Source organism: Paramormyrops kingsleyae, chromosome 1 (genome assembly GCF_048594095.1).
Source record: "Paramormyrops kingsleyae isolate MSU_618 chromosome 1, PKINGS_0.4, whole genome shotgun sequence".
Taxonomy (NCBI): Eukaryota; Metazoa; Chordata; class Actinopteri; order Osteoglossiformes; family Mormyridae; genus Paramormyrops; species Paramormyrops kingsleyae.
The window spans coordinates 19,959,894-19,974,606 of NC_132797.1; the positions used below are offsets into that span (position 1 = coordinate 19,959,894).

General features: G+C 45.3%; 2 protein-coding genes across 7 annotated transcripts in view; one reads left to right on the plus strand and one right to left on the minus strand.

The window, feature by feature from the left end:
- Positions 1-403: 403 nt before the first annotated feature.
- Positions 404-2,510, minus strand: eef1a1l3 (eukaryotic translation elongation factor 1 alpha 1, like 3). The gene is made up of 7 exons (XM_023807425.2): positions 2,267-2,510; positions 2,012-2,191; positions 1,632-1,928; positions 1,408-1,558; positions 1,075-1,331; positions 725-959; positions 404-653 (listed from the first exon to the last, which is right to left on the minus strand). Exons 1-7 carry the CDS (start codon positions 2,408-2,410, stop codon positions 538-540), a joined length of 1,380 nt encoding a protein of 459 aa, XP_023663193.1. The 5' UTR covers positions 2,411-2,510; the 3' UTR covers positions 404-537.
- fam49bb (family with sequence similarity 49 member Bb) overlaps positions 1,806-14,713 on the plus strand; it is a 56,913-nt gene continuing 44,005 nt past the window's right edge. For 2 of the 6 annotated variants that reach the window (XM_023807429.2, XM_023807431.2), the window contains exon 1: positions 1,812-1,944. The gene's annotated coding sequence lies outside the window, so the exon portion shown is untranslated. Of the gene's footprint in view, positions 1,945-3,314; positions 3,469-3,828; positions 4,016-14,713 lie in introns of those variants that run through there. The other 4 variants (XM_023807428.2, XM_023807427.2, XM_023807426.2 and 1 more) reach the window with 4 other exon arrangements.

A 14,713-nucleotide genomic window follows, 5' to 3' on the forward strand; every position in this document is an offset into this window, starting at 1 on the left:
TTAAAAAGAAAGGAAAAAGGGTAGCAGGTAGATTTCATCCATGGATTATAATTAGAAGTGTAATTTTCCATAATGCTGCAGTTATAAAATTGCTACCTTAGAGTTCATCAGTTCAACCCAGTCCTTCCGGTTTCAGAAGGCCTACAGGCAATGTTTGCAGCACTAGAATCTGACAACTAGTGTTCTTTACTATTAGTTGGTGCCTGAGGTAGTAAGTTCAGTATTACTAACTGCAGTTAGAGTATGATTTCTGGTCATGAGCAGGATAGAAGGTGACTAACACAGGTTAGACCACAGTCATTCCTGTGTCTATTATAAAATAAGCCAATCTAGTCCACTAATCTCCCCAAGTCAGGTCTACATGCCAGACCTGTCACCCAGAAACTCAGTACCACCACTCTGCAACAGACCAGGGTTTTATTCTTCAACCAATGCCCTTCAGGACATTCACCATTTTAAACAAAAGCCAGAAACCATAGTGGGAGGAGTCAAAACAGAAAAAGTTCCTTTACGGAGCTGCACCACATTTCCAACAGTTCATTTTGAGAATTGCACTTTTGAGGAAGGCTTCCTTGGGGTCTGGTCAATTTTCTCCACCGCTTTGATGATGCCAACTGCCACAGTCTGCTTCAGATCCCTAGCAGCAAACCGACCTGAAGGGAGACAGGAGTCATCTTCAAGAGGCCCTCACCACATTGCAGAATGAGGTGTTTAAGGATCTCACCTAAAGGAGGGTAGCTGAAGAAGCTCTCAACACAGAGAGGCTTTATAGGAACGAGCTTCACAGTGGCAGCATCTCCAGACACCAGGCCTTGAGGACCCTCCTCCAGAATCTTCCCCGTCCGGCGGTCAAGCTTCTGCTGGAGCTCAGCAAAGCGACAGGTCACATGGGCAGTGTGACAGTCCAGCACTGGGGAGTAGCCAGCCTTTATGATGCCTGGGTGGTTGAGAATTATCACCTGCACAGAAGTTAAGGCAACAGAACAGTCAGGTGGCTTATTGAAGACCACATGCAAGCCAGTAATATAAAAAAAAAAAAGTTCTACATTGGGCAGTTCAGCTATGCAAAGTTACCTGGGCAATGAAGCTGGCGACATCCAGCGGAGGGTCATGCTGGGCATTCCCAGCCACATTCCCTCTCCGCAAGTTCTTAACAGCTACATTCTTGATGTTGAAGCCTATGTTGTGTCCAGGCAGGGCAGTCTGGAGTCCTTGGTGGTGCATCTCTATGGACTTCACCTCAGCAGTGAGCTTGGCTGGTGAGAATGTCAGGAGCATCCCAGGTTTCAGGACACCAGTCTCTACCTTCCCCACTGGGACTGTACCAACTCCTGCAGTTTTAGGGGAGAGTTTACATTTAAGCAGCAGGGTTCCAAGTGAAATGATTATCAGACAGATCTCACTTACCTCCTATTTTGTAGACATCCTGAAGGGGCAGTCTGAGAGGCTTGTTGACAATTCGGATTGGAGGAAGTATAGCATCCAGGACTTCCAGAAGAGTTTTACCATTTGCGTTGCCCTCTTTTCGCTTGATTTTCCATCCTTTGAACCAAGGTAACTACCACGTGGAATGAACACGGCGTTTAAAACAAATGCCATCACACGCTCCTTAGAAGTCAAGCGGTAGTTACCTTCTGAGAGGATGCGAGCATGTTTTCACCATTCCAGCCAGAAACGGGCACGAACGGCACAGCTGCCGGGTCATATCCGATTTTCTTGATGAACACAGTCACGTTGCGAACCACCTCCTCGTAGCGCTTCTGGCTGTAGGGCGGGTCAGTCAGGTCCATCTTGTTGACGCAGACGATGATCTGCTTGACGCCCAGCGTGTAAGCAAGCAGGGCATGCTCCCTGGTCTGTCCGTTTCTGGAGATGCCGGCCTCAAACTCGCCCTTGGCCGCGGACACCACCAGAATAGCGGCGTCAGCCTGAAATGACGGACTGGTGGGTAGATCACCGCTGCCATCATATCGCCAAACATGGAGAACCCGGCCGGGCGGGGAGTTTGTACCTGGGATGTGCCGGTGATCATGTTCTTAATGAAGTCGCGATGTCCAGGAGCATCGATGATGGTGATGGAAAACTTCTGAGTCTCAAACTTCAGCAGCGAGATGTCGATAGTGATACCACGCTCTCTCTCGGCTTTCAGCTTGTCCAAAACCCATGCGAACTTGAAAGAGCTCTTGCCCATCTAAAAAAAAGAAAAAATTAAAGTTTATAGACGATAAACTAGCACAAATTTCGTGATTATGAAATAAACCCTGACCTGGGCTGCAGCTTTTTCAAACTTCTCAAGGGTCCTGGAGTCCACGCCGCCGCACTTATAGAGCAGATGGCCGGTGGTCGTAGACTTGCCACTATCTACGTGGCCGATAATAACAACATTGATATGGATGCGCTCCTTCGGCATGTTGATGTCAGGGTTGTACTAAAGAAATCGCCTTTAACGAAACGTTTTATACCGTACAGAATCCTTTTTTTTCTGCACGAAAAGGGATCCACATGGCGATACTTTTATAGCTGCTGTAACGATTAATTTAATTACGCTCCCTCCGATTAGATTCACCTGCGCCGTTCGTCTCAGATCGTTAACTGTAGTGTAGAAGAAATGCCTTGATAAAACTCCTGAAAGTGCTTTTGCAATAAATTAGTACAAAATGAACAGTACTGCAGATAAATGGTCTCAGTTGTTTTATTACGGTTTTTACTATAACATTTTCGTGGTATTTATTGACTGTGGCTGTCTCAGTTATAATGAATTTAAAACGCAATTTATTTCAACTCGTGAGTGATAACTCGCAATTAAAACATGAATAACGACTTTATGATTTCCGTCTTTCACTGGGCAATAAGATGTAAAGGACTGCTTAAAAGAAAATGTGCTTTATTTCGTGCCCCTGTAGGCCTGTAGACTAATCCTGATACCTGAGGTCTTGGCCAATACGTTTTAACACATTTCTACACTCTAGCTTTCAGTTATACTAACAGTTTATCATGTCCCGTTCTATCAATACTCCTGACATCTCATATGTTTCTTCGCTATCTGTGTTCACGTGATGATTATATCTTCTCTTATAAGCCTTCCCCCGTTGTAATTTTTATTATACATTTTTTCCCTTCCTTTTCCTTTTGGTGATCTTGTGCAGCACTTTGGTCAACAAACGTTGTTTTTAAATGTGCTTTATAAATAAGTTTCAGTTGGACTTTAGCAGTCTGTTGAAGGTAGATCTTTAACTGTATGATCGTGGGTTGTGTTGAAGTTAGGTTGAGCCTTACCACATCCCTTTAACAGCGCGTTGAGATTAAGTAGATCCTTAACTGCTCCCTTTTCATAGTCTCCAAGTTGGGTAGGCTCTATTTTTAACCGATCTCTTTTAACGGTGTATTGAAGATAAGAATATCCTTAACGGAACCGCTTTAAAGGTGTATTGAAGTTTACAAGATATCCTTATCTGATTCGTTTTCACAGTAGGTTGAACTTGGGTAGATCTTTAATCGATCTGTTTTAGCAATATGTTAAATTTAGATAGATGTAAGTTGCGCAGACGCTCATTTACACGTTTCAGTTTGTCACTGATTGAGCAACCGATTTCTTAAGATCTTTCAGGTGTAAGATATCGGTAATATGCGGGAAATAAATCATAATGAAACTCTCGGGGAATTAATTGTGATGAAATTATTATTATTATTTTACAGTGTGACAGGTGTATATGTATTCAGGCTGCATTTCCCCTATACTTTAAATGGCATAATATACATTCCGTGTAATTAAGAGACACTTGCGTTTGCCCGCATGCCCCTGTGGTAGCAGGTCTATTCCTTTTATAGCTGTTGCAGAGCACCATGCCTGAACCTGTGTGACCGACACAGTGACGTTCAGGGCGGCCAACCCGGAAACTGGCTGCCGATCGAGGGCTTATACTTGCGAGCCGCGATCTGCTATGCGAGCCGGCCGCCGGAGCGTCTTCGCCGGGACTCACGGTACCTCTTGGCTCCGTTCGCTCCGCATGTTAAGGTAAGCCGCACGGAAGCGTGTCTGCCGTCCACCCGCTCCGACCATTGTCGTTTCCTCTCCGGGTCGCTCCCTATTTTTAAATTTATTATACAGTACTTGTTTTTATGGCAACTACCATTGTCAAGCGGAATTATTTCCCATTTGAAGTTGATGGTGTCAGAGAATTCAGTGCGATTTACTGCTTCATATTGTAACATATGAGAACTTCGTTTCAAAAATTAATTTGAATATTTGCTAACTTTATTGTGCCCATAACAGCAGTAATTAGCCTATATCATTATAATAAACGGCACAAAATGTGAATGAACCCCGTTACATATAAATTATTGGTTTATTTTACCAAGATAATATTTTCATCGTAGGTGGAAAAGCACCGTTTTCAGTGAGCGCAGCTTCTGATCGTTGTTTTAATTACGCAAGCAAAGGGACTGGAATTGGGACCACCGGCAAATGTCACGATTGGATCACGTACAGTACGTGAATGAAATACATGACTGATCCATATTCTCACGAAATAGGAAGCTGTCTTTCCGTCAGACACATGAAACGCTGTCGTTTCGTTTCGCTTCTTGCACGTTATTTTAAACTGATGAACTGGTGATCTAACATCTACGCCCCCGCTTTCTGTGAATCGGGAGCCGGCACTTTACTGTCGGGTCCAGTGCAGAATTCGGCCGGGGCAGCCGGTTCCGATCTGCAAAAACGCCCGTGCATAAGGTGCGTAGGCTTACGGCGCTTCCTCTTTTCAAAACGTGCATTTCGTCCACGGACTGCATATGGTGCATTACATAGAGCCTTATTAGCACCATGGCTGAGCAGTTAGTGCTTGCCTAAATTATAAGGGGGCTTGGAGAATAAAAACACACAGCTTAGCTTCTTTTGGAAAACGCATTTTCCTGTGAGGCTGCAGTCTGTAGGTGTTTAGTTTAAAGTGCGCGGCCCGGGTCGCTCCACACCCCTGAAGTTGAAGTGCGCAGGGTGTCTGTGATGTGCAGTTAGGTGGCCAGTCCTGCCGTTTTGATACAAATGAATGAATAGGTCACACAAATCAGGGATGGAAATTGTATCTGATTTGCATTTAGCTAAAGGAGGCACGCTTGGGGGGTAGGGAGGAATGCATGTCTGTTTCTTGAGGACCACAGGTTTGGCGTCATGTGTGCAAGAGGGAAATTGTGCTAATGGTCAAACGTAAAAGGAAGTGCTTTTCAAAAAAAGTTGAACTATTTATTAAGCTGCACAGGCTGACGTGAGGAGGCCAGATACTTGTAATGCAACTTAATTTTATACACGTGGAGAAGTATGTTTTTTTTTTTTGTTTTGCGAAAAAAAAGGGGATTAAGGAAAGGGCATGTTTTTAAAGCCTCTCTATTCTGACAAATGTGTGCCTCGGGGGTGGAGAACTTCTGGGGAGAGATGGTGAGTGCCGGGGATGGTGCAGAGACTGCATGGTCCCTGGCCCGTTAATGAACATGCGACGCGGTTGGTACACGCTCGCGGTCGCCAACTTCTGCATCCTCTGAAACCAAAACTCGCTTCGTGTTCCTCGTTTTTTTTTTCTCTGGCTGGCCTCGGACCCATGCTGCATAAGTTAGGACGAAGCCGTTGTGGTCGCGAGCCACCGGCGTCTGGTCGTGACCCCGTGGTGAAAATGTCAGGGTGGAGGTTCTTCAGGCTGCAGACTGTCCGGCCCCAGAAGCCTGCCCCTTGCCTAGACGAGACATAATTTTTGGTGCTTTTCGGTGTGTCTGGAGGCTGACTTCCTGCTTCGAGCTCGTGCTGCACGCACACACACACACGCGTGTGCGCGCGCTGGTTGCGGTGACAGGAGCTGTCATGAAGAAGATGCTGTTGATAATGGTGTCCGTTTCCAAGTTCCCGATTGCCGCTTTTAAGACGTCTACTTTGGTCCCAGAGAAATAAAACTGCTTACATGAGTAATTCAATTCTTACAGCCACCTTTAATCAGCAGTAAAAATGAACTGTGAGATATTTCATTTAGGCTGTAATCCTGACGTGGATAGCAGGTGCCGCGCTCTGCTTTGAATGCGATATCTAATGAACATCTATAAATGGTGTGTAACGACGGCGGTGACCTTATTTTCTTATTACTGTACCGAAGCATAGCTGTTTAGTCCCGTACGCATTTACATTTGGGTTCTCATACAGCGTTTTTTTTCCTGTTCTGTTTTGAATAAGAGCAAACAGCAGGAAGTAGCTATGAAGCCTTATACAATTATTATGAGTATTTTATCTGTGAACAGAGCTTACATAAATCTCACAAGCAAGCAACAATATATAGTTTGTCATGTTGTTATGATTAAAAACAAAAACTAACAAATCCAAATTTCTAAAGCCACTCCTAAAACTTTATGTAAGATCAGATTGCTCCATCTTCCAGTTGCTCATCCAGTGTGAGGTCACCTGGCAGCCTGGAGCCCTTCCCATGCAGTGTCGTACATAAAGCAGGGGACACCCTGGATGAGATCTTGGTCCATCACTGCACACAAACACTCTGGTCAATTTAGAGACACTAATTCACACAAATGCCCATTTTGGGCTGTAGGAGAAGACCTGTGTTAAATAGGGAGAACATGCAAAAACCGTGCATGCAGGGAAGAGGTGGGATTCAAACACATAAAGGGTGGAACAAACCATGTCATTATTACATCATTTCAAGCCTGAGAATATTTGAGCCTTACAACAAACATTTTAAAACATTCTACAAATAAAGCTCTCTGAATTCTTATAATGATTTAAAATGAGCCACTTCCCATACTTTGTATAATGCTGGGTTGCTCATTTTAAAGGGTCAATGCCCAGCATCTGATCTTGTGTTTCAGATTGTGTCTTTCCTGGTGTGAAACACATCCAGAGGTGGAGATTCCAGGTCCAGAGAGTACAAATCCAGACCAAGATTTTGTTTCAGCCAACCAGTTGAGTATTCTGTGACTGTGACTCTCTATACTTACTGTAACTGGCTGGTTGAAACAAAAGCTTGGTCTGGATTTGTACTCTCTGGTCCTGAAATCTCCACCTCTGAGTACATCACTGTCACCTGTATTAAATAAACAGTCATGGATGGATGGATGTGTGACACTGTCACCTCGCAGTTGGATTCTTATCTTCTTTGTCACAGTACAACATATATATATTTGTAACTTATCATTTAGCAGTATCGAGATTAGATTTGAGGGTAAATGCTAACAATAGCGCCCCCCGCAGTAAGTAGCAGCTGGGGTGTTAAGCTCCAACTTTGTCTCACCATGGTGATTTAGGTGGCTGCCGTTGGTGTGTAAAGGTGGTGTTGTGGTTTAGTGTCATATTGCACCTCAGGCTTGCACATTCATATGCTGCTTCTGTGTTGTGTGAGTCTCCTCCCTCGACCCATTGGTGTGTCAGAATCTCCCCTAATGTGTGATCATGCGTGTATGTTTATGCCCCTGTATTTTACTGATGCCCCTAAACCTTGTGCCCCGTGGATCCTGGGATAGGCTGCAGGCTTACTGGGACCCAATACTGGATGAGTGGTTGGAAGACAGACAGACTGGTGTTGTGTAATGAGTACTAGACATAAGTTAGGGTCCCATTGGGAATATTATTGGAGCGTTTCTCAGCCCGGTCCTCGGGGACAGTCCGCATTTTTGCTCCCTCCCAGCTCTCAGCACACCTGAACCAAGCAATCAAGAACAAACCAAACCATCAGCACTGAACTAAACAATCATGAATATCGAATATTTGGAGTGCTGTCTGAGGACTGGGTTGAAAAACACTGTATTATCATGTTATACACCAAAAGTACTGAGTGTTATACACTGTAACTATGGTAACTGCTGGCACTGCTGTGAACTAGGACAGATTTGCTCAGAGGCTGAATGGAACAGACGTGTGTGGGAGAACCCTGATCTACACTGAGAAGAAAGGGTGATGGAGTCAGAAGATCCCACCCCCCGCCCGGTCTCTCAAGGGGGCTGTGCTAGTCCAGACGGACACACGCTAACGCGCAAATGCTGCTTCTGGTGGACGGACAGGAATCGGGAATTCAGTTCTGTGTTTCACATTGACGGCTTATCTGTGTCTTATACATACTTTTTTTCTCTTCAGAGGTTTGAGGAAATAATTTGTAAATAGTGCATGTTAGGTGTGGAGTGTGCATGTTCTCCTAGTGTCTGAGCGAGTTTCAGCTTCCTCCACTGGTCCCAACATGCTGGTCGGTGCATTTATGACACCAGAGGGTGTGCTGCGATAGACTGTCTTCCCGTCCAGGGTGTCACCAGTCTTACATCCTGTGACAGACTGGCATCCTCTCTGGAGTGTCCCCTGCCCTGTGACAGACTGGCATCCTGTTCAGGGTGTGTCCTGCCCGGTGCCCCTTGCATTCTGGAATAGCCATCAGGCTCACTGTGATTCTGTACTGGATGGATGGTGGATGTGAATTGGGTCAGTTATTCTAGGGTTAAATTTGGCAAAACTCACAGGACACACGCACCCAGGAAGATTAATTGTAGCATTTTGGACAATCCAATGATTATCTATTCAGAGAAAATTCAGGGTATGAATTTGGGGATGAGTGAGTGGAATCCAGCCTGGTTTAGCTTCTGTCGCGTTCGAGTTATACTGCATTTCCTTCACCTGACATATCAGCAACTTTTTTTCCCACCGGCGTTAAACTTGAGAAGTTTAGATTGACATTTTGTTAGAAAATGCTAGAATATCCCCCCATGATTTTAGCTTGCCAGGAGCAAACGTGACGTTACCCCAGAGGAATGCACCCATCAGCGTCGGTTGTGTAATACTTTTATATATAAGTATAGGGGTTTGAGTGGAAGGGCTAGTGGAAACTTCCAGAAAGTTCATTAGCCAGTCTTCCATAACTTTCCATGCCATTTCATTTTTCACTGTGGCCTCCCCAGTTAAAACAACAAGGTCAATAAGTGGGTTAAAGTATATACATCCATATTCTCTATACCATGAATGAGCAGCCAATTCCAGCAAAGCTAGATAAGCAAAGAGAATATGCTTTTAGCTAAAGAATAGCTTCTCTTTGGACGTTATTTATTTAGTGCATTTATTTATGCCTCTCCGGCATTTTCCCCACCCCCGTAAATGTCTACTGAAGATGCTTCTTTGGGTGACTTGTATAAATTCAACTTCAGTATTTTCAGTGTTTGATGAGGCAACAAAAATGTTGATGGACAGCCCTGACCGTGAATGATAGCAGTCGTGTCTGTTGGCTGCTTATATACTTTTTTTTCAGGCAGCCAGAATGCAGACCAAGAGGTAAGATACACAGGTAGGGTCCTTACTGAGCAGTAATGCGGCTGCATGCAGGAGGACCCCATTTTGTTTTAAATACATAAATAAATAATATGACATTATTACATAATTAAATTAATATTGCATTATTTTAAACATTACATGAATATTACATTATTTAGCACATGCTTTTATCCTAAGTGTCCCATTGTTTCTTTAGAAAACAGGGTCAGACAGTCCCAGGAGAAATTCGGGGTTAAGGGCCTTGGATCAAGGACCCACCAGTGAAATCACTGCTGAACCTAGGATTTGAACTTGTGACATTCCAATCACAGACACAGTGCCCTAACATGCTGAACCATATACCAGCCCCAAAACATTTCTTGCAAATACATACGATCTTAAAATGTAAGAACTTTTCTGTGTGTCATTCTTTATAATTGCAATCTATTATATGTATTATATGGCCTTTCACTTTGACATCAGAGCTGTAGATCTCAGCTGAGTTTGATGCCACCTCTCTTCCCACCCGATGGTATAATTTATGACTGCATGAAGCAGATTCCTAACTACATAAGACAAGGTAATATGAAAATCAAAAGAGATTAAACTCAACTAGCTTATCAGCCACTGCACTGCTCTGTCTTCATCTGCGATCTCATAGCTGAGACCCAGCCAGCGGGCCCACGCGATCATTAAAAAAGCCGGTAAGGTTTTATGTTCAAGTCCCATGAATAATCACGAATGCAACTGCTAGTGGAACGCAAAAATCATCCTCTCCAGATAAGGAATATCTTCTTCTGTACCGTTCAAAATCATCAGAATTAAACTGGCACCTTATCGATCCCTGTGGGGAAGTGGTCTTTTTGCCTACCTCATCTTGCTCTCCGTGATACACATGTAGGTGACAGCAGGCTTGGCAGTGAAGAGCAGCCACCTGCAGTGGCACCCATGGAGCTGGGGGTTAGGGGCCTCGCCCAAGGGCCAAAGCTGGACTCCAACTGGCAACCCAAAGCTGGACTCCAACTGGCAACCCATGGCTCAGATGCGCAGAGGTTTAGCCTGCTGAGCCATGCACATCCACCATCATTAAATCATAATCATTGCAAAATCATTGAAAATGCCCCCTGCTAACATGGTGAAGCTCCACGGAATAGACCCAGCTTGTCTCCTGCATGTCCTGGATGATCTTGTTTTTTTTGCAGTTGACTTTGATTTGCATAGCTCTCCTGTTAGCCTCTTACAGTGTTGTGTAATGTACTCTATTGCTCTTTCTCCTGTGCCAAATTTTTACCAATCATACCACGGGAGCTCAGCCTAGCCGCAATAATAGCTAGCTGACTCCTCGACAGCCATTTGATTGTAATATGCTGCATGCCTTACTCGCGCATCGCTTTGGATGGAAGTGCCTGCTGGATAAACAGATCTCTGTTTATCGGTTGTTTCACTGCTGCTGAAGTTCATACATTTTGCGACAACCGGATGGGGAATTATTGGTTTGAAATGGGAGGCTTTGATGCTGATTAGTGACATAGTGTGATGTGTAGTTTATGAAACGGAACTCTCCTTCTGGCAGAATAATGATTTTATTTATTTTTTTTACAATATTTTATATGTAAAAAGGATTACACCTGACAGTAACTAATTAATACAAATTTGTCAAACTGTTTCTCAGTAATGTATTCAAGCCTGTCGATCATTAATGTCAGATGTCTTGAGAATACCGTAACCTATGCTGTTGAGTGATTTTTCCTGCAACTAGACTGTTAATAGGGGAAAGCATTAGTATTCTACAGTTCTTCTTACACATAAATGGGCTATTTCTGGTGTTTTGTGTCAGATAGTTACTTGCTGATAGCTCTCCTGCCCCAGACCTCCAGGGTGCAAGTTCAAATCCCACCCCTGCTCTGTGTACCCCCCCAGCCCCCCGCCCCCGCCCTTCTGTACCTTCTCAGTGGTTGGAAGATAGATGGATTAATGATTTCACAGCACTGGAATTTTCTTTTGCTAGTGATTTATCAATTTGTCAGCAATTCCAGTCTTCCATCCATTCATCTGTCTCTTCCTTACCTGCTATTTCATCCATCTACAGTCTCTTTTCCTTACACGTTTATCCATAAATCTATGTCTTTTACCCATTTTTCCTTCCAATCAGCCATATCTTTTCCTTACCCCCTTATCATCCATCCATCCATCCATCCATCCCTTTCCTTACCCCCTTATCATCCATCCATCCATCCATCCCTTTCCTTACCCCCTTATCATCCATCCATCCATCCATCCCTTTCCTTACCCCCTTATCATCCATCCATCCATCTCTTTTCCTTACCCCCTTATCATCCATCCATCCATCTCTTTTCCTTACCCCCTTATCATCCATCCATCCATCTCTTTTCCTTACCCCCTTATCATCCATCCATCCATCCATCTCTTTTCCTTACCCCCTTATCATCCATCCATCCATCCATCCATCTCTTTTCCTTACCCCCTTATCATCCATCCATCCATCCATCTCTTTTCCTTACCCCCTTATCATCCATCCATCCATCCATCTCTTTTCCTTACCCCCTTATCATCCATCCATCCATCCATCTCTTTTCCTTACCCCCTTATCATCCATCCATCCATCCATCTCTTTTCCTTACCCCCTTATCATCCATCCATCCATCCATCTCTTTTCCTTACCCCCTTATCATCCATCCATCCATCCATCTCTTTTCCTTACCCCCTTATCATCCATCCATCCATCCATCTCTTTTCCTTACCCCCTTATCATCCATCCATCCATCCATCTCTTTTCCTTACCCCCTTATCATCCATCCATCCATCCATCTCTTTTCCTTACCCCCTTATCATCCATCCATCCATCCATCTCTTTTTCTTACCCCCTTATCATCCATCCATCCATCCATCTCTTTTTCTTACCCCCTTATCATCCATCCATCCATCCATCTCTTTTCCTTACCCCCTTATCATCCATCCATCCATCTCTTTTCCTTACCCCCTTATCATCCATTCATCCCTCTCTTCCTTACCCCCTTATCATCCATCGTCCGTCTTTTTCTTTACCCACATATCCATCCATCCATCCATTCGTCTGTTTTTTCCATACCCAGTTATGCAACCATCTGTCTCTTTTACCTGCTTATCCGTCCATCCATCTCCTTACCCACTTGTCCATCCATCTGTCCATCTTTACCCGCTTATCCATCCACCCGTCTGTCTTTTCCTTACCTGCTTATCCAGTTCAGAGTCTTGACTGATTCACAAGCCACCATTTGGCTCCTTCCCTTTCCTGTTCAAGGAGGAGACTGTGATTTGGGCCCCTGATGTCTCAGACCCATCGCTTGGAGATGGCCTTTCAGGCTTGTGCTAAGCTGTTTCTTGCCTAAGGGCAGCGTGTGGCTCATTGGGTGAGGTCTCTGTCTGTGACCGGGAGGTTGTTGGAGCGAACCTCGGCAGAATAGTCACAGCTCCACTGGACCCTGAGCAAAGGGCTTCGATCCCCCCCAAAATGCTCCAGGGGTGCTGGATTAATAGCCTGACCCAATGCTCACACTACAAGCTTCTCTGTAGCCTGAAACATTTTTTTGGGGGGGTCCTGATGTAGAGCTACCTGATCGGGGGAACAGAAGCAAATTTTGAGGGGTTCTTGTGTCTTATTTTGCCACATGGCTGCATGCCTGGCTGAATATGTTTGTCTATGCACATGGGACAGGATATGTGAAAACTAAAGAATTCCTATGCATCAGTACTTGTTCAAATGGCAAATAAAAGCTTCATTTGATTAATCTGATTTCACAAACTGAAGTTGGCCCAGTTCGTCTTACAGATTCAGGCTGGTGTTTTTATGATAGTGTGTTCGTAGGGCCTTGTGCGTCAACGTGAAACTTGTGACTCCTCTTGTAGGCTGGATTTGCATCTCACTAAGCATGAGGGGTGATACGAGGCAGCGCTGGCCAATGAACACTTTTCTGGTCTGTTTGGGCCAGTGTGTGGCGGCGGTGGGGGGGTGGAGCCAAAGCTGAACATGGGAGGGCGAGTGAGGAGGACACGGCGCGACCTCCCTCCGCAGGGTAGGGAAAATGGGAGCCCAGTTACCACGGCTGGCGCCTGTCCTGTTTCTGCGCCGACGGACAGCGAGCGATTAGCTGATGTCAGGCTCTTTCGGGGATCTGTTACCGGGCCTTTCTCTGGTTACCGCTGGTGCGGAGGCATGGATGAGGTCACCATGTGTCACGTTTCCGCGTGTGGCGGATAGCAGCCTGGGTGATGATGAGAAATTAGAGGGATGGATGGATGGATTTGCCCACTCATCCTCCCTCGTTTCCTGGGGAGGGTGGTAGTTTTGCGACTGTGCCTCCCTGTCCTCTATGGGCATGCCGTGGGACGAGAGATATAGAAAACTGTCCCCCTCTAAAGTCCCCCACCATTTGCTATTTTGACTGCACATTCCTGTTCACGTTCACCGAAGGTGAGGGATCCTGCTAAGTGGCTAAACTAACTGCAGGATTCCACTCGGTCTGACAAAAAGCAGAGTAATGCAGATCCTGTCGGGGCAGAACAACTCCGGCATGGAATGCCGTCCCCCACCTCGAACCCAGACGCACTGCCAGTCTCTCTCAGCACACTCTGAGTACCGCACACTCTGATTAATGTCTCCTGAAGCAGGGAGGCACCACCTTAGATTACGACGGGGAGATGGAGCTGGACGCTGACACCAGCATGGGGTTGCATGTTTACTGATTATCGTGGCGGGGGATCCTGTCTAATGCATGCGTGCGCGTGTTTGGCTGACTTCGGCATAAACACGGATTGGCTTTAAATACGACACAGCTGTAGCCCCCACTAGACGATCTTTGTCACCGGAGTGAAGAGATCGCATTGGTGATCGCATATCTACCAGCAAACTCAGCTTAATCATTTCCTCTGCACAGCTGAGGTCGTGATTAAAACGAGAGCAGTTTCACGTGGGCGGGAGGGGGGACATTCTTTCTCTGATGTCCATGGGGGAGTCGATTACACGGCAAAGCTCAGAGGACGCGGCCGCGCACCTGTGGAGCGGGGAAAGCGAGACGCCCCCCTCAGGCCGTTTGTGTTTAATGCTGCTTTCCTCTCGCCATTCGTTTGATGGGAAATGGGACCTGAGCTCAAGTCTCAAGTCAAGTCTCACTCACATCGCTTGAACAGAATTGTCCTTATAAAAACTCAGGTTAACTGTACAGCCATGTTCTGCTTCTAGTGTAGCTAGCCGGCTAGCTTCAAGAGAAAAGGCTTTAAAAATTAATTTGAGTGTTGGGTCCTTAGATGCTTTTAATCTAACCTGCTTTGAATCCCTTTTGTCACTTAAATCATGCTCAGATGTCGTTGTGGTATTCCATAATGGACGACGTTACAAAACAGCTGGTGTCTTGCATCCTCAGGACACAGCGGACTCATTAATAC